The sequence below is a fragment of the Bubalus bubalis genome, chromosome 15 (genome assembly GCF_019923935.1).
Source record: "Bubalus bubalis isolate 160015118507 breed Murrah chromosome 15, NDDB_SH_1, whole genome shotgun sequence".
Taxonomy (NCBI): Eukaryota; Metazoa; Chordata; class Mammalia; order Artiodactyla; family Bovidae; genus Bubalus; species Bubalus bubalis.
Genome location: NC_059171.1, coordinates 25,031,935 through 25,053,004, shown reverse-complemented (window position 1 = coordinate 25,053,004; position 21,070 = coordinate 25,031,935). Strand labels below are relative to the sequence as shown.

At 38.6% G+C, this 21,070-nt stretch overlaps 1 protein-coding gene across 1 annotated transcript in view; it reads left to right on the top strand.

Moving 5' to 3' along the window:
- ANGPT1 (angiopoietin 1) overlaps positions 1-21,070 on the top strand; it is a 301,739-nt gene that overhangs the window by 168,887 nt on the left and 111,782 nt on the right. The window contains exon 2 of the mRNA XM_025265176.2: positions 14,305-14,460. Coding sequence (XP_025120961.1) covers positions 14,305-14,460 — 156 coding nt within the window. The remainder of the gene's footprint in view (positions 1-14,304; positions 14,461-21,070) is intronic.

The window sequence follows — 21,070 nt, the reverse complement described above, 5'->3', positions numbered from 1 at the left end:
AGCCAACTGAAGTGGAAAGAAAATGGACAGGTATCAAGACAGACTACCACTTCTAGCCTTTGGGCTCTTTGACCCTGATCACATCCCTTAATTTCTCAGTCTTACCATTTCACCAATATTAGATGGTAACAATACCTATTCAAAATGACTGCTGTGAGGAATAATTAAAGCTCACTGACACACAGTGAAGTGAAAGTCACTCAGTCGTGTCCGACTCTTTGCGGCCCCATGGACTATACAGTCCACGGAATTCTCCAGGCCAGGATACTGGAGTGGGTGGCCTTTCCCTTCTCCAGGGGATCTTCCCAACCCAGGAATCGCACCCAAGTCTCCCGCATAGCAGATGGATTCTTTACCAGCTGAGCCACCAGGGAAACGCTCAAAAGGACATCTGCTATTCTAAGCTTTCCACAAAACCCTTCCCCTTCAAAGAAACTACCTGTGACTGTTTCTGCTCTTTTGTTTTCTTTTGTTTATTTGTTTTCTTTAGTTCTTTTGAAGCCATGGAATTGGGGATGGGTGGATAAAGAACAACCCTAAAGGAAAAAGATAAAAGAACAATCTTATGGACTCTGTTGGAGAGGGAGAGGGTGGGAAGATTTGGGAGAATGGCATTGAAACATGTGTAATATCATGTATGAAACGAAAAAAAAAAAAAAGAATAGTAAAAATTCTAAATGAAATTCAAAAAAAAAAAAAAGCAATGGAACCAGTGACACATTTGTGGATACAGTTTTGATCTAACTCAGCCTCCCCTAAGTTGCCACATGTTTATAAGTTTCCCGCTGAATGAATGCATTCTAATATCTTTAGTGTCCTTCTCTCGTTCTTTACGTCTTTTTCTGAATATAAAATAAAATTGTTACTTTCTTAAAGAAAGTAGAAAATATCAAAGCATTTTAAGAAGAAAATAAAATTCACCTGTATTCCCATCAGCCAGAAACATACATTGTTCACAATTCAGTGTTTCTTTTCTTTTTCCAATGCATACAAATATGTACCTGAATACACTTACCATAATTGAGAACATACTACATATAGCATTTGTATACTACTTGTTATGTTAAGTAGAAGGGTATTTTTAAGCCTTGGAGAGCTGGTATTTTTTAATCACTTTATACCTTAAAATCTAGACTGCACAGTCCATTCAGTGAAAAACTCCCTAGGAAGTTGGGAGAACTGTCATTATAATTTATGTCATGGTTATTTTAATATCTTAATGTAGTAATTTATGCTTGAGTAGGACTATAGAGTGAATTTTAATTTTGGTAACTTGTTTCCTTTTTCCTCAATACCGTAATTGCTCTCTCTGGGAAATAACTATTTGCCAAAGATAAAAATTATTGGTATGGATCCTTGAGATACAGTCTATAAATGTGAGAAGATTCATCATGCAGCTTTCTTTCTTCTCTTTAAAGAAGAAATCCTAGGGGCTTTGTGAGATGCTAAGAAACACTTTGTTCTTGTGACAGAGCTAGAACTCAGGGTAATGGATCTGATTAGAGTTTGAACTCCTTTCTTCTGGGTAAGATAAGCCTTGAGATATGACTATTTTATTAGCAGTTGAAATTACTAAATCTGACTCAGTCTTACGATGCATAATAAAAAGTAAACTGCTAATATGGCTAAGTCTCAAAAACATAATGTTGATTAAAAAGTAAGAGTTTAAGAAGCCATACAATAAGGGACTTCCCTGATGCCTCAGATGGTAAAGCTTCTGCCTACAATGCTGGAGACCCAGGTTCAATCCCTGGGTCAGGAAGATCTCCTGGAGAAGGAAATGGCAACCCACTCCAGTATTCTTGCCTGAAAAATCCCATGGATAGAGAAGCCTGGTAGGCTGCAGCCTGGGATCACAAAGAGTCAGACACGACTTCACTTTCACAATAAGGTAATGTTTTTGTAAGTCTAGAAATTATACTTGACAGTATAACATTATTTTGGTATATATCTATGTAGTATAAATGCACATCAACTTCAGGATAATGGTTAATTTTGGTGTGAGTTTGGAGGGGGTGTTTTTAGATAACATTTTATTTCATAATAAAAAAACAAATTCAAAGCAAATATGTCAAAATATGACATCTGCTAAGTTTTAATGGTATCTTTATGGTGTCTATTAATAATGTGTCATGATTTTAAAAATATTTTTAAGTTTGTTTCCAAGATTTAGTCTTTCTAGTGAGTTAGAGCAGGCTTCTTTCAGCTAATGAAAAGTAGTTTGGGGTGGTCATTGCTTGTTGGGGATGGAATGAAATCAAAAGGAACACTTTGAGGTGATCTGTAGCTCGCAAAACTAGATGAGTGAGTCTTTAAAACAAACTTTCACAGAATTCTTCTGGCAATGCATGCAGTAATGGGAGCAGCTTTTTTAAACAGTTACTCATGCTCAGTGTCATTCTCTCTTGTGGTATGAGGTTAATTCTAAGAGAGACTAGTTCATTGTAATGGTAATTTGGGCTCTCTTCCAAAAACACTTGAGATGTAACAAGCATCACTAGGGTACCAGAACGGTCTTTGTGAAAGAAGAAACAATGTCCAGTGTCTGCTGTTCTTTGATCAAAGTGACGAAAAATGGGGATTTTATTTCATTTATAAGATGTCAGCAATCATTATCCCTTTCTTATGCTTTGAATGACTATTTCCAGCCTACTAATCTTTCTAGTACGTGGACCAAAAGTAATTTAAATAAAAACTACTCAACAAATATTATTCATGAAAAATTAGGTAGACCTCACATGGAATGCTTTGGAATGTGTATTATACAATGACTTTGACAGTTTTATGCCTGTGCAAGCTTACTGTACATTCCATTGAGGAATTCCATATATAGGAGAAATACACACACACATACATACATACACACATGCTCTTACCATTAATTTTGCCACAATTAAGCAGATAAAAGTTAATTTTAAAAAGCAATTATAAACTTGAGAGATTTATAGAAAATAAGAAAAGCAGATAGAGCAACTGTATTTTGAAAAAAGAAACAGCACATATGGGAAAGTAATAGCCTAAAACATCAGAATGTTGAACAGAGGGATTTTATTGTGAGGGGTTTTATTGGAATAAGGTTAGATTTTATGTGCTAATACCTTGCAATTTTGTATGAAACATCAGAGTAAAATGATGGTATTTTTCTACCTACTAGATGAAATTAAAAGACGCTTACTCCTTGGAAGGAAAGTTATGACCAACCTAGACGGCATATTAAAAAGCAGAGACATTATTTTGTCCAAAAGGTCCATCTAGTCAAGGCTATGGTTTTTCCAGTGGTCATGTATGGATGTGAGAGTTGGACTATAAAGAAAAGTAAGCACCGAAGAATTGATGCTTTTGAACTGTGGTGTTGGAGAAGACTCTTGAGAGTCCCTTGGACTGCAAGGAGATCCAACTAGTCCATTCTAAAGGAGATCAGTCCTGGGTGTTCGTTGGTAGGATGTTAAAGCTGAAACTCCAATACTTTGGCCACCTGATGCAAAGAGCTGACTCATTGGAAAAGACCCTGATGCTGGGAAAGATTGAGGGCAGGAGGAAAAGGGGGTGACAGAGGATGAGATGGTTGGATGGCATCACCAACTCAGTGGACATGGGTTTGGGTGGACTCTGGGAGTTGGTGATGGACAGGGAGGCCTGGCATGCTGCAATTCATGGGGTTGCAAAGAGTTGGACACGACTGAGCGACTGAACTGAACTGAACTGAAGTGGTATTTCTTAAAATCTACAAATTCTTTAATCATTAAGGCTTTTCCATTTTTGTTACTGTGTATCTTTTATCATCTGCTAAGGATTTGGATTGCATGATCTCTCTTGCCATGTTTTCATTTAACGCAGAAGGTTTCCTTTAAAAAATGAACATCATAAGCTACTTGTTTGCATCACAGCCATTTGTCATAGGAGGAAAAATGTAGTTTGCAGAAGATGTTTCTTAGAATTATTCCATGGAGAGTCTCTTTTACCCTATCAGCTCCCCACAACCTACCATCTGTTGGGGTGGTCTCTAGTCCAGATGTCAAAGCTTTCTTTTTTTAAGTGAACCAGATGCGTTGATGTAGCTTGTTGAAAATGTTAGTCACTCAGTCATGCCCGACTCTTTGCATCCCATGGAACTCTGCCCGCCAGGCTCCTCTGTCCATGTGATTTTCCTAGGCAAGGATACTGGAGTGGTTTGCTATTTCCATCCCAGGGGATCTTCCTGATCCAGGGATTGAACCTGGGTCTGCAGCACTGCAGGTAGATTCTTTACCAACTGAGCTTGCAAGAGGGTAAATTTCATTCCAGATAAGAAACTAAAAAGCATTAACTTAAAGGAAGTTGTTTACAGTTTTCTGTTTGAAACAATATGTTCTTTAGTTAAAAACTATACTTTTACTGATATAAAACAATGTATACAAAGTTGCTTTGTGGTTCTTCTCTTTTTTCTGTCATCAAAGTGTATATTTGAATTTGGGAGAAAGGTTTCTCAATTGTTGGGCAGAATGCTGAAGTTGTCCGTGACAGTTTAACAGGCATTATCTATACTGATTAGATCTGACATGAAACGTACCTCATCCAAAGGAAAGTGATCCATTAGTTATTTTAAATGGATTTTTAATGAAACAAACTACAGTGAAATGAACGGAACCAGAGTATGAATGTAAAACCTGACAACATGCAGGTTGAAAGTATAAGAATAAATGTATGTGAGAGCATATATGTGCAAGCAAATACACACACATACACATATACATAAGATGCACTTTTATGTTTTATTATAAAGAGTGAATTTTATGCTTAGTATGTTTGGAAATTTAGTTAAGGGCAAAGATATTATCTCCCTGAGCCTTCCAATGAATCTCATATGAAAAATCTGATAGCATGCCCTTGCCTTGTGTGTGTGGCCTTGGTGGCATGTTCATGCTTCTGACTGATTTATCTCTTGATTTCCTGAACAGCACATTCCAAGAGATGGTCAGGAAAGTCACCTTACCCAAACAAGCAGTTTTCATACTGTCATAGTCCTCCTGGCTTCCTTCTTTATCCTGCCATCCTCCAGGTTTTCCAAGTCATATTTTTGTGAATTAAGGCAAACATAAGAAATGTGTGCCCTCCCTGCCATATTCATATGGGATTGCCTCTGGGAGGATGTTCTTGATTCCCTTTTAGAAAAGGCATTCCTTCCTTCATCCTACCCCAGCAGGCAGGCAGGACATTTGTACCTTCATGCCAGCACTTTTAACACACTTGCATTATGAACAGCCTTGATCATGAGAGTCAGGGTTTACTGGTTCTTTTGCTTTCATTGTATAGCCCAGTGATTAACACATGGTTCATTTTCAATGTGTTTACTGTATTTAATCCAATTTAAATAATTATCCATAATAGATGATTGAGAAAAGTAGAGAAGATAACAAGAAAATAAAGTAGGATTATATGATTCAGTGAGTGAGAATATTGTCTTCAGGCCTTTTTACTTCTGCATCATTTACATTGGTCCCGTTGATATACAAAAAGACATTACTAAGAATTGGTACTGTGATATTTCATACTGTCAGGAAGAAGTAACTAAACCAAGTTCACGATTGGAAGCTGTTAGTATTTTCATTTGAAGTTCATTTATTCATTCATTCATTTATCTATATATTATTGAGGACTCACTTTGTGCCAGGTGGTAAGGGATACCAAGCTCAACAAGATAGTGCTTCCGTCAAGGAACTAATGGTGTCCTGGGGTGTGGGCAATGCTGTTTTGGAAAAAGGAATCTCAGGATACTCTCTAAGTACCCATGAGAGGAGATTCATGAAAAGTTTCCTTGAGGAGAAAATATTTGAACCAATATTGAAAATCAGGACTTTACCCAGGAAAAGGGAGAAAGAGATAGAAAAGAAACATTCTAGTTACTGCAAACTATATGCCAAGGCATGGAAGCAAAATAAAATAATGTTTAGAAAAAGACAAATAATTTGGTATATCTGGAGCATAAGGTACATGTAGGGCAAGGGAAGCCAAGTCCAGATCACAAGTATTCTTCAGTGCTGATTAAGGAGTTGTGACTTTATGTGCAGATGGTGGAAGCTATGAAAGAGTTTAAGAAGTGGCGTGGCAAAGCCAATTTTGTGTTTTAGATTAGTCTATCCCTTTTAGTCCCTTGGACTACAAGGAGATCCAACCAGTCCATTCTGAAGGAGATCAGCCCTGGGATTTCTTTGGAAGGAATGGTGCTAAAGCTGAAACTCCAATACTTTGGCCACCTCATGCGAAGAGTTGACTCATTGGAAAAGACTCTGATGCTGGGAGGGATTGGGGGCAGGAGGAGAAGGGGATGACAGAGGATGAGATGGCTGGATGGCATCACTGACTCGATGGACGTGAGTCTGGGTGAACTCCGGGAGTTGGTGATGGACAGGGAGGCCTGGCGTGCTGCGATTCATGGGGTCACAAACAGTCGGACACGACTGAGCAAACTGAACTGAGCGAACTGAACTGAACTGATCCCTTTTATTAAGCCTGGATGATGGATTGAAGGAAGCAAGCCTGTAGTCAGAAAATCAGTTATGGGGCCATTAACAAATCTGGAAGAAAAATGGCAAGAATCTGACCTAAGTCAGTACTAATGAGGATAAAGAGATATAGTAGGGAGAAAGGGAATGAGGGAGAGGAATGGACCTAAGCACCCCCTCAGGAATCAGAAGCAAAGCAATCTGATGCTGAATGAATGTAGAAAATGAAGATAAGGAATAGTAAAAGATAACTTCCATGGCTTGAATGAATGGGAAGGTAGTGGTGATTTCATTCAGTGACATAAGAAACATAGGAAGATAGCCTGGCTGTATTGGGAGGAAAACAGGGAATACATTTTGGACAGAATGGTGCCTGGAGATTAAGGGAATAAGAGATTCTGCCTCTTTATCTCAAAACAGAGATTTGAATCAGGGCTTTTCTGTTGTGTTCCTGTATCATTGTTTCAAAACTGCCATTAAGGATGTATATTATATATTTTATAGACATAGGTATATAATCTATATTTTGACTTTCCTGTAATAAATAAAAATTAAAATATTGCAAACTCCTGTACTTTGTAAAGGATGTTTTAAATCAAGTAATTGGAGAGCTTCACACAATATTAAAAATAATCTAAACCATCCCTTCCTTTCTAGATGAATCTCTGAAACCCAGTTTGCTTAAGTGACTTGTCCAAGGTCACAGAGTAAATCAACAATAGTACCTTGAATTAAAACCCAGATAACCCAACTCCTAGTTGAGTGTATTTTTCACATTTCATCTCCCTTTAAAAAATGTAAAGAGAAAAGTTAAGCAGCTGTTTATAAACATTTTTAAAGTTTCATGACTGACTTTTTCTGCATATGAAAAGAGATGTTCCAGGCTAGTGAAATGAGTTTTGGTACAGGAAACATCTCATTTGTTTATATGAAGAGAGAATGATTTTCCTGGGTACTGACTCAATTATGTGAAATGACAACTTTCAGCATCTATAAAATTGTGGTCTTGAAAGAGTCATAACTAAGAAAAATAATTTAAAAATGTATTCTTACGGGATTTTTCTGGGGTACCCTTGAAGCTTAGCTTCTCCATATGTCTCAACAGGGGTCTTGCCATTACTCTGTTGGAGGGATGTAACAAACGTCCCTTCAACATTATTAATTACAGTAGCTGAGAGATTCTTCTTACAAAAAAAATATTTACAAGAAGAAATACAGTCAGAAGTAAACTCCATCAGAATATTCACCTAATCTATTGAAATGACCAATCTATAAGCATCATTTCTGGGAAGATTCAACTCTTTGTACTGGTAATATCTGGCACCAGGCTTAGTGCATAGGATGCATTCAACACATATTGCTAGTACTAACGTGAACTGGTGCAGGATTAATAAGCCTGAACTAATAAAGGGTTGGGTCTCAGTGTTTTTCCATTTGAAGGGTGATGCATAGGGAGAATGAAAGGCAGGGAGATGCTGAGACTCCTGGGCTAAGGAGCGGCTAGTGGGTATTAGTGCTGGAAAGAGAGAGTAGAATCCAAAAAGCAAAGTTAAACCCCTCCAAACTGATAAGCGTGAATTAGTATTGTGATGGGGTAGCCTCAAATTAGGAGCCATCAGAGGTAAAGCAAGTAGGAAGCAGCAAGAGGCTGGAAAAGAAATGTGGGATGAGCCAACAGCACCAGCAGCCATTGCCGTTGGCTCAGCCTGCCGGTACAAGTGAGTTTCCCACACACCAAGTGGCCACAGCCCGACATCTGACATCAATTAGTTGTTTCACCTTGCTCTCTATAACCTCTCTGAACCTCAGTCACCACATCTAAAAAACGAGATTCTTGGAGCTCATAATATTTAATGCCTCTTCCAGCTCACTTATTCTAATGGTTTTCTTTCTTCTGTGAATACTATTTTTTCAGATACTAAAATAAGAAATGAGATTCATGTCACACATATCACTACAGAAACTATTTCAAATGTCAGTTTGATGGATCTATTGTCTATAAAGACAATAATGCTTCTCCATTTCATAAAAGAAGCAGTATACTGTAAATTCTAATAATAGAAATTCTTGAAAATAATATATTTGGTCTCAGCCATCTTTTTTTTATAAAACCATAAACCAAGATTTGGGTGCATGTTCAGTATTGCCACTGATTTATGAAACAACAATATCAGATAAAAGCATCAACATTTAAGGCATTTTTTTTGCATTGCTTTACCTTTTTATTACTTTCCCATATTTACCCTTTTACTTTATTTCATGGTTGTTTTGCCATAACTGAGTAATACCATATGCACCAACATTCAATGAGAGTCCATTTAATCTACAACATATTTTAAGTGTACAATGCCTTTGTCAATTTTTATAGGGCTTAAAATGTTATTTTCCTAAGAATTACATGGGGAAATTCTATTCTTTGTGCTTTAAGATATGCTCTTGTTTAAGAGGTTCCTTGAAGTGATCTCTTGAAGTGAAATGATAGAGAATGCATTTCATATGCAAGACATGTCATAATCTCACACAGATTGAGGTTCTTATCAACATGAAGTGGCAAGAGTTTTGAGGGCCCAGTAAAAAATCTCTCCCCAAACTCTTTTGTAGTAGAAAATTATAGCATTAATTCTCTGCTAGTCGCTGGGCAAAAGACTTGGGCATGCAATTTATGAATGAACAACAAATGTCTGATAATCTTCACTTCTTAAAAATTGTTTTTCTCTACTTAAAATGCTACTTGTCAAACACTGGACTCTATATTTGCTTTCCCACCACCTATAACATTCCCAGGATATTACAGGCATCAACCACTGTGAAAATGATTAAATAAAAAAATGAAAAATTATCTATCCTTGAACACTTGCACCTTGTTCATTCTGTAGCCTTCGTTTTTGTATTCCCTGCATGAATATTGTGTGTTACCAGAATTTGTCTGTGACATTCATGAGAGTGTGCTTGTGCTTGATGGGTGATCATTCTTTAGAAGGAGCACATCCTGAGGGGGCCCATCTAGCTTCTTTCAAAGCAACATCTCAGCTGTACCCCAACTTGCTGTGTGATTATAGACAATTTGCCTAACTTCCAGAGTCTGTTTTCTTATAAGTGAAATGAGAAAAATAATAGAATGGCTGGATTGTTATAAGTAGTTAATGAGCTATGTATTTGTAAAACCTTATACATACCTAGCTTTAGTAGAGGCTTAGTGTGTTGTCATTCTTCTTATTACTTTTTGTTATATTAAACAGTAGTTTGTAAGAAATAAAATCAGTGGAAGAAAACATTATTGTAAACTGTATACTAAGACAAAAAAGGTAGGTGCTGATGAGAGTATTTTTAATGACCCATTGTATTGAAAGTGCTGGCAAAGTAAACTTGACAACTACCTGGCCTGAGATCTGTCACTTCATCTTAAATTACCTTGCCCTCTAATAGAGTAAATTGGAATGAAGTGATCACTCTCTAATGGTGCTTGTTTTTATCAAAGAAAAAAGTAAGTGAATTCTCAATGAACTGGCTAAAAATGTAATCAGTCAATCAATCAGTCAACCAGCCAACCAGTCCACAGCAGAACAGTTCCCACAACTCTGATATTAGCGAAACAGCAGAAGGTAGATTTGAGTCCTTTCTTTCCTTTCTAGCAAGACACCTAAGCCCTCTGAGCCTCAGATTTTTAAATCATAAAATGGAGTCAATACTTTCCTTTTAAGGTTGGTGTAAGAATCAGGTCAGACAGAGTATGAAAGTTCTTTGTAAACACAAAATCACTTTACAAATGTAACATTAATTCCTTGCTTAAAAATCATCACTGATAGTTTATTGTGTCATTTTGAACCGCATCCTATATCGTCTTATTAGCTTTTTGGCCTATACTTTATAAAAGCTCTGGAGTCAGACACTGAGAGTGGCACTGTAGTCAAATAATTTTATGAGTCAGATTGGGAGTCTCCTACTTTATAACCTGTTAGCTCTTGTGGCTGCCAAATTCCACGCTTAAGATTCACATCTTAGATGTTTATAAAACATGAAACCTTGAAGTAGCCATTATATTCTGTAAACATATTTTGAAACCAGTACAGAATATATGAGGACAATCAAATTTGTTGCATATATTTTCAGAACCTGGCTAATGTAGCACTTGAAGATGGATTTCACAAATATACATCTACAGAGGAATATTTAGAGATAAGATGAAAGTTGTCCTCCTTATTAATTACACATTGTATATTTGACTTCTGCCTCTCTCCTCAGCATGTAAATCAACTACATCTGGTTTTTGCTACTTAAGTGTGCCATTACCTTTTACATTAAAAAACAATTAGAGAGAGAAGCCCCATTTGATTAAAAAATAATTAGCTAGCATTAGATTCATGTTATTCATCATGGCAGCCCGGAGAAGAATTTTAGGATAGGTTGGAGACCTGCTTTATTTCTACAACAGGATCAGCAATAGAATTGGGGTGCTCTTTGTGATGAATACTGGCATAAGGCAGATACTTGATTTGCTGGTATTGATTTTTACAGTTAAAGGCACAGTAATGCAGAATAGATGAATGGATAGTGTCTAACATTGATAAACCACAAAGCAGCTAAACCTTGATGTAGTCACTCTATGTCAGAGGGAGTCCTCCTCTATGGAGACTGGGGCACATGATTATTACTACACCCAGAATAAGTCAGACTCTGGGAACTGACTCCCACTATCCAACCACATAAGAAGTTGATGTAATTGTATCAGCAGATCTATACTAGAACTCACTGGTTAGTGAATATTCACTCAGGAAAGAAATCTACGTAGGGAAAACAAGTTGTTAGTTGAAATTTCTTGGTAAGCGTGAAATCTGGCATAAAATAATTTTGATGGTCTAAATCACTTTTACTCAAGAAAATTGCCATTTTGTGAACAAGGGAAGAGGCTAGCTGTTCTTTAGTCCCAAGGTCGAGTCTATTTCTTTGCAACCCCATGGACCGTAGGCTGCCAGGCCCCTCTGTCCGTGGGATTTCCCAGGCAATCATACTGGACTGCACTGCCATTTCCTCCTCCAGGGGATCTTCCTGACCCAGGGATGGAACCCAGGTCTCCTGCGTCTCCTGCATTGCAGGAGGATTCTTGGAGCCACCTGGGAAACTCATAGAGTAATTAAGTAGCGCTTAAGATGACTAGATTAAAGGTTAAAAACATAGATTTTAGCACTGGGGGTTGAATTCTTATTTGTTCTTGAGCAAGCTGTGGATTTTCTAAGCCTTAGTAGTCTCACCTATAAAATGGCCATAACAATACCTACCATATATAATTGTTATAGGGTTTAAGTGTCATCATAAAAGGAAAAGCACTTAGCTCAGTGCCTGCAGCATAGTAGACAATGGCTAAATGTCAGCTATAAATGCCAGATATCATCTCCATGATGGAGATTTATCTGCTGTTTTTGAGAATATACACATTTATGTACTGCCCCAGATTTCTGGATAAGCATGACGCATACTGCTAATACGTGCTTGAGGCTTCCTTTGCTAAGCATTCATTGTTAGAAACTTAAATCAATGTGATTGAAGCAAAAGAAAAAAAAAAAAAGTGGGCTGCTCCCTGGGTCAGGAAGATCCCCTGGAGAAGGAAATGGCAACCCACTCCAGTATTTTTGCCTGGAAAATCCCATGGATGGAGAAGCCTGGTGGGCTACAGTCCATGAGGTCGCAAAGAGTTGGACACGACTGAGCGACTTCACTCAAGGAACATCACACAGTTTACAACTGCATGTCCAAGGATGAATCTGGCTGAAAACATGACAAGATTGAGGTACTCTAAAAGTACCCTTCTGTTTGTATTACCTGGCTATCTGTCTACCTACCTACCTATCTTTCTGACTTAGCCTCATTCTTAGGCTGGCACTGGTTTTGTGATGGCAAAATGAGACATCAAGTGTCAAGCATATATGTTACCAACTTACCACAGAGGAAAAAGAAGTTCTTTTGTAAATGTTGGACAGAATTGCATAACTGAGACCTAATGGCTTTGCTTATGGTATCTTTTCATTCTTGAACAATTCATTCTCTCCAAGCAAGAGCAGAACATTGTGGTTTGTCAGGCTCAAACATGTACCTATCCCTGAAGCTAGGGTAGGACAATTCTACTCAAATAATTTGTTGTGAAGGAGGAAAGACACTATTCCAAAAGAAAGTTAAGGGATGTTATTAGAAAAAAAAAGGAACATATGAGCAGAATCCAAAACAATAGATGTCTGATACTCCAATCTACCCTCTGTTCTCCTACGCTTCTATTGTTGTTTAAATGTTAGTTCAATTGGAATAAAGCCAAGATTGAATTTAGCCTAGAGACATAAATATTGTTAAGATAATTTCTAGATATGTATCCTAATCTATTTTGTAATTGTTTTATATATAAAAAAATTTGTTTCCCCCTACTTCTAATTTGGGAATAAAGGATGAAGGGGAGTTACCTTATATTGACCACGAACAAGGTCAGAACTTATTAGTAATAACATGAGTTTAATTCTGACCTTTCATTTTCTTTAGCTTGGAGCAGACTCACATTTGAGGAATAGAAATAAGAGATGTTGTTAGAAAGTGAACTGCCAAAGTTTACAGAGAAGAATTTAGTTTTAGGCTATATTTATTACATGACAATAGTGTTACTATAGATTATAAAATAGGGGATGTATTTTGGTTCACCAAATCAGTAAAAATCACGTAGCTGTTAATGATTTGGAACCCAGCTTGTGAAGCACGACTTGGCAGAACTCTCCAGTGGTTAACAGTGTTGGTATGAGAGTTAAGGACTTCAGTACTCAATTCCAAGTCTGACTGTTTTGTGGTGTGTGGCCTTGGACCTGACTTCTCTCGGATGCAGTTTTCCCCATATGTGTAATTGGGTAATAAAATGTAGTCACCACACAATGCTGGGGGAGAATTAAGTGCAGTGAGAGGGAAGTGCAGGCTTCTTTCTGTATTTTTCAAGCAGTGCACGTGCTCAGCCGTATTCTCCCAGGTGCCTAATGGGCTCCCTTATATTAAGTCACTTAGTAATTCTTCTTGGCCTCTATGGTACTATTTATTTTACAACTGTAGTATTTTCTAAGATGGCACCATAAAGGACTAAATGTTGCCCAAAGCAAGAAAGGCAAATGCTGCTTTATGGACCATAGTTTCAGTGAGGGTTTTTTTTTTTTTCTCTTTGTGAAGGAGCACTGAGAAGCTCTGAGGCTCTGCCGCTCATTTCATATGCTCTTGCCTATACTTTAATATTCCTTTAAAAGGCTTGTGTTTTGGATAACTGTCCCCCTCCCACTACTTGTCCCATTTCTCTAACCCAGCATAATCTTTTATTTTTCATTACAGAGGAGGTGGAATTATTCTCAAAGTTGAGTGGTCATTATGATAATAATGAAGACCAGAGAACCAAGATTTAGATTTAAATTATTCTGGTCACTTTGTTGAGTTTTTGCTGAATGACCTTAGGCTCATCACTGACCTTCTCTAATTCTGTTTCCTCACCTATAAAATGAAAAGAACAGTGAGTTCATCCATGCGTGACTCTCACACCTTTGCTGTAAGGGTTAAATGAGAAAGCACTAGCCAAGCGGGAATTTCCATGCTGATTGTGTTGATTAGATATGTGCATCAGTATATCAGGAGTTTGTTAGCAACTGTGTTTCTGTGTGCTCTGTCCCATTTCCCCAGCTCCCAGAGTTGCAGAGGATTTCTGCCAGATGGCTGATTTGCCAGCTGTGTCTTGTTTTGTCATTGTAAATATTACATGCTCCAACCGAAAGGCTTTGCTTATAATGTAGTATGCCTTGCCCTTCATCTCTTGCAGATTGAGAATTACATTGTGGAAAATATGAAGTCGGAGATGGCTCAGATACAGCAGAATGCAGTTCAGAACCACACGGCCACCATGCTTGAGATAGGGACCAGCCTCCTCTCTCAGACCGCAGAGCAGACCAGAAAGCTGACAGATGTTGAGACCCAGGTATGTCGCAGACCCAGAGTTGACAAACTCTTAACTGGAAAGATTTCTTTTTTTTCCTTTAGCTTACTTCATAAACACAAAGCACATTTCAGCACTGAGATTGTGGAAACATATACATTTTTGTTTATTGGTAATAACAACAATGACTGCCTGACATGCTAGGCATGCTTCTCTTGATTTCATGAGAGTTGATATATTTAGCTTTGTATGTTTGCAAAAACAGAACTGGCAAAGCACTTAATCAGCATTTAAATTTCAAATAAACACTGCAACTACCAACTGTGATATAACCTGTGTCAAGCAGAATAAGCGTTTGTGTCAAATCAGTGCCTTTGATGTACATTTTGACCTATACTCTTTTATCTCTGGTAGTACTCTACCATAATGGCACCTGCAGAGGTTTTGTGCAGTCAGTGGATAGGAAGGATAACCCCAAATGAACTGACCTGGAATGTGTAGATTTTCTTTTTGTCAGCATGATTTTATAATGAAAAGTAAATTAAAACTCTGTCTTCATATGTATGTTCAGATATGTGTGTGTGCTCAGTTGTTCAGTAGTGTCTGACTCTTTGGACTGTGGCCTGCCAGGCTCCTCTGCCCATGGAATATTTCAGGCAAGTTGCCATTTCCTCCTCCAGGAGATCTTCCTGACCCAGGGATCAAACATGTCTCTTGAATCTCCTGCATTGGCAGGTGGATTCTTTTACCACTGTGCCACCAGGGAAGCCCCGTATGTACACATATGTATATATGTATTATATATTATATATCACCCTACTATGGACAATGACATACTTATGTTCAAGTCAGTAAAATGTCTTTTAACTATCACTGTCACAAGTCTCGGAGAAGGCAATGGCACCCCACTCCAGTACTCTTGCCTGGAAAATCCCATGGGTGGAGGAGCCTGGTAGGCTGCAGTCCATGGGGTCACCAAGAGTCGGACACGACTGCGCGACTTCACTTTCACTTTTTACTTTCATGCATTGGAGAAGGAAATGGCAACCCACTCCAGTGTTCTTGCCTGCAGAACCCCAGGGACGGGGGAGCCTGGTGGGCTGCCGTCTGTGGGGTCACACAGAGTCAGACACGACTGAAGTGACTTAGCAGTCACAAGTCTACCAAGTCTACTGTCACAGTTTAATGAAAATATTATTTTTGATGACTGGAAGATAATCTCTTGGTCCCCTTTTAGACATGGAAATGGTTAGTCCATTTACCATCTTGAAATCCAGAGGATGATTCTGTCTCAATGAAGTTGATATCTGGAATTGAAGGTGAACTATATTGTGAAAAGATAAACCGAGGCACATTAAACTTTTCAAGTTTACTTAAGCAAACATTGATTTAAATTGTGCAGCCCAAAAGTAGCTCTACTACAGGCACAAAGGGAAAGGTTTTAATTTGGAAGATTTAGAAGCAAAGCAAGGAAATTATTTGATTGGCCATAGCTTAAGCATTTGCCTTATTTAGGAAAGCCTAGTTGGCTGTTTGTGATTGGTTGTTCTTAAGTTTCATTTTCATGGATTTAAGCCCATTGACTCTGGCTTAGATTTAGGTTTGCTTATGTAGGTTACCAAGGCATTAGAGTCATCGCAGTCCGATGGCCTCTAATGTTTAACTTTTAACAATATAAATTCAAAAATAATATGCAATCTTTGTTATTATTCAGTTGCTAAGTGGTGTCCAACTCTTTGCAACCCCGTGGACTGCAGCATGACAGGCTTCCCTGTCCTCCAACATACAACCTTGTTTCTGTTTTATGTCATTTGTGTTAATGGCATCATAGGTCAAATGTTGATATTTAAAGACAAATAGCAATAATAATTTATATGGACAGGGCATTTTATATTATGCAAACCACTTTCTCATGGACAAATGATATTCATGAAGACTATTTAGAACAGAAAGCTTGAGTGGTTTTCTCATATTGATACAGCTTGTTGTTGTTCAGTAGCTACTGCTGCTGCTGCTAAGTCACTTCAGTCGTGTCCTACTCTGTGCGACCCCATAGATGGCAGGCCACCAGGCTCCCCGTCCTTGGGATTCTCCGGGCAAGAACACTGGAGTGGGTTGCCATTTCCTCCTCCAATGCATGAAAGTAAAAAGTGAAAGTGAAGTCGCTCTGTCGTGTCTGACTCTTGGCGACCCCATGGACTGCAGCCTACCAGGCACCTCCATCCATGGGATTTTCCAGGCAAGAATACTGGAGTGCATGCCATTCCCTTCTCCATAGCTAAGTTGTGTCCAATTCTGACCCCATGGACTGCAGAAAACCTGGCTTTCCTGTCCTTCACTATCTCCTGGAGTTTGCTCAAACTCAAGTCCATTGTGTTAATTATGCCACCCAACCATCTCATCCTCTGTTGATACAGCTAGTGAATTGAGTTTGGTACTCAAACTGAAACATACACATTTCTTTCCTTTTCTTGCCTCCTTGATTAGTAACAATACCTGCATTGGCAGGAGGGTTCTTTACCACTAGCGCCATCTGAGAAGCGCCATACATATTCTACTTAAATCTAATTGAAAGTAAAAGTTGCTCAGTCGTGCCTGACTCTATGCAACCCCATGGACTAAAAGTCCATGGAATTCTGTAGGCCAGAATACTGGAGTGGGTAGCCTTTCCCTTCTCCAGGGGATCTTCCCAACCCAGGGATTGAACAGTCTCCCACATTGCAGGTGATTCTTTACCAGCTGAGCCACAAGGGAAGCCCAAGAATACTGGAGTGGGTAGCCTATTCCTTCTCCAGCAGATCTTCCCAAACCAGGGCTTAAACTGGGGTCTCCTGCATTGCAGGTGGATTCTTTACCAACTGTGCTATCAGAGAAGCCCTAAAACCTAATTATTCAAGTTCTAATGCAAGGCCAGGTTTACAAAGTGAGTCCTAGATTATTCCTTAATCTCAGTACACTCTATTCTTTTGTCATAAGCATTTATAAACCTTTAGTGCTATCCGGGTATGCTCCCAGGTTTTTCTTCCCTTATTCAGTCTACTTTATTTCACTTTGGTAAGTCTTACTATTCCTAAACTCATTTCAGGTCTCAGTTATTTTAGGAATTCATGCCAATAGTTTTGCAGTGTATTTTAATGCCCTAGCTTTCACATGATGTTGTTATAAAGATAAGTAACTTACTGCTTTTTAGTCTTCTGCTGACCTTCTAGACTTGAACTTAATTAAAGTAGGGAGAACCTTGGAATTATTGCAGTGGTGTTTAAAAGTATTCTTGTGCTCAATAAGCATCATAATGAGAAAAGAGAGAGAATGAGTACAATTAAATAACCCTGCTGGTCATGGTGGTGAGACCAGGAACCAATGCTGGGCCTGTCCCTTCCTCCTTAGTTTAGCTTGCAATGTTTTCTTTACTCTGTTACCAGTTCATACCAATATCTTCTCTCTTTCTAATTCCTCTTCCAAGCGCACAGTGTGAAGGGATTCATTTCAGATATTATTCATGCCTCTTCCTGTAGTGTGAATCTATTTCTGACTTCTTCCTCAGGCCAATTTTGAGTCAATGTACACTAGTAGACAAAAAAAATGTATATTAAAATTCACCTCTAATAATCTGCGCTTACCTCTTTTTAAAGCAATTTTACATATATTCAATTCAGTTCAGTTCAGTCACTCAGTCATGTCTGACTCCTTGGGAACCCATGGACTGCAGCATGCCAGACCTCCCTGTCCATCACCAACTCACAGAGTTTACTCATGTCCACTGTGTCGGTGATGCCATCTAACTAACTCATCCTCTGTTGTCCCCTTCTCCTCCTGCTCTCAATCTTTCCCAGTATCAGGGTCTTTTCAAATGAGTCAGTTCTTCGCATCAGGTGGCCAAAGTATTGGAGTTTCAGCTTCAGCATCAGTCCTTCCAATGAATATTCAGGACCGATCTCCTTTAGGATGGACTGGTTGGATCTCCTTGTATTCCAAGGGACTCTCAAGAGTCTTCTCCAACACCACAGTTCAAAACATCAATTCTTCAGTGCTCAGCTTTCTTTTAGTCCAACTCTCACATCCACACGTGACTACTGGAAAAACCATAGCTTTGACTAGACAAGCCTTTGTTGGCAAAGTAATGTCTCTGCTTTTTAATATGCTGTCTAGGTTGCTCATAACTTTTCTTCCAAGGAGCAGAACAAACATCTTTTAATTTCATGGCTTCAGTCAGCATCTGCAGTGATTTTGGAGCCCCCCAAAATAAAGTCTCTTACTGTTTCCCCATCTATTTGCCATGAAGTGATGGGACCAGATGCCATGATCTTAGTTTTCTGAATATTGAGTTTTAAGCCAACTTTTTCACTGCTGAGTTTTCCAAATTTGCTGGCATATTGAGTGCAGCACTTTCACAGCATCATCTTTTAGGATTTGAAATAGCTCAACTGGAATTCCATCACCTCCACTAGCTTTGTTCGTAGTGATGCCTCCTCAGGCCCACTTGACTTCACATTCCAGGATGTCTGGCTCTAGGTGAGTGATCACACCATTGTGATTATCTGGGTAATCAAGATCTTTTTTGTACAGTTCTTCTGTGTATTCTTGCCACCTCTTAATATCTTCTGCTTCTGTTAGGTCTGTACCATTTTTGTCCTTTATTGTGCCCATCTTTGCATGAAATGTTCCCATGGTATCTCTCATTTTCTTGAAGAGCTCTCTAGTCTTTCCTATTCTATTGTTTTCCTCTATTTCTTTGCACTGATCACTAAGGAAGGCTTTCTTATCTCTCCTTGCTAGTCTTTGGAACTCTGCATTCAAATGAGTGTATCTTTCCTTTTCTCCTTTGCCTTTCACTTCTCTTCTATGCACAGCTATTTGTAAGGCCTCCTCAGATAACCATTTTGCCTTTTTGCATTTCTTTTCCTTGGGGATGGTCTTGATCCCAGTCTCCTGTACAATGTCAGGAACTTTTGTCCATAGATCTTTAGGCACTCTGTCTATCAGATCTAATCCCTTGAATCTATTTGTTACTTCCACCATAAAATTGTAAGGGATTTGATTTAGGTCATACCTGAATGGTCTAGTGGTTTTCCCTACCTTCTTCAATTTAAGTCTGAATTTGGCAATAAGGAGTTCATGGTCTGTGCCGCAGTCAGCTCCCAGTCTTGTTTTTGCTGACTGTGTAGAACTTTTCCATCTTTGGCTGCAAAGAGTATAATCAATCTGTATTAGTTTTTAATTATTTTTAAACAAATATTTAGTGGGGTCGATATTATTACCATCCCTTGTTAAAGATGTGGAAGCTGAAACTCAAGAGAGGTAAAGAAATTGGCCCCAGGTGAAAAAACTTGTGAATATTAGAGGGAAGATTTGAACCCAGATTGTCTGGCATGAGAGTCTACATGCTGTACAGGCTTTCTGTCTATACTCCTCTCTCTCTTGTGATTCCTTTCTCTCTCAGAGGCTACAGATGCAACTGGGGTTCTAGCAGAGGATAAAATGAATTTCAGATAAAGCAAATTAATGTGGACCTAATAGTGGCAACAGAACATTTTCTATAAATGATGAAGCTGCTGCTTTTGCTACTGCTGCTGAGGGAACCACCATCTATTGGTTTTCACCCTGTGCCTGCACATCATCTCATGTAACCACTGCTGTCCTTCTCACTTTCTGGCTGTGTAACTATTAATATAAAGAAGTTCTATAGAAACAGTGTAATTATCCTCCAACTTCCAATCATTTATATAGAGCCATAGTTTTAGAAACGTAATTTAATAAAAATTTTAAAGATATGTTTTGAATACCTCCTTGATGCAAAATATTTTAATAAGCACCAAATAGAATATAGCAATAAGTAAAGCAGTCTTTATACTCAGTGAGCTTGAGTTAATGTGACAAAAATTTGCTAAAGCATTTCTTTCTTGACTTTCCATTAATTAGCTATGGAGCCTCCCTCACAGTCATAAAATGCACCTTTCCAATCTCCTGCTGGTGCAGAGGTGTAATAGATCAATGGCCCCCGCTGCTGGGCTCTGAAATCCATCACTGTGTTAGTACAGAGACCACAATTCTCAGTGGCCCCTTCCAGCCAAGGACGTATTGTGGCAGTGATATTTAGACCCACTCCTGGTCGCTGTAAGATGCCACTGACACATGACCTGGCTAAGGGCTCTCCATCATCAGCCTTGCCAAACTTTAGCACAACTCCCTGCATACTAAGACGTCCAGTTAGCCTTACTCCTTTCCCTCTCTTCTTCATTGTGGTTAGATCTACATCCCAGTCAGAAGGAGACCCTAGTCAACTCTGGCTTTTCCCCAATTTTCTCTCACAGGCATTTCCCCTAATTAATTTCCTGCAGCCTGGTATCTGCTTCTTAGAGGTCACAAACGATCACACCTGTTGTTTGGACTCGACTCATACAATTGTAAACTTAAAGTAGTTCAGGAACATTTAAACAATGAGCTTGTATGTCTAAGCAAAAATAGGTTTGAAAGAACAGAAAGGTCAGCACTCAAAGTTGAACCACTATCTCTTTAACTTGATGAGAGGATAGCTGAGTAAATATTTAACTTTTTGACTGAATTGAAACGGCAGTAAAATAAATTTGCTAATGAGTCATCCAAGGAAAATACCCTGATAATTAATTTTCTCACAAGGTCTGGAAAAGGGTTT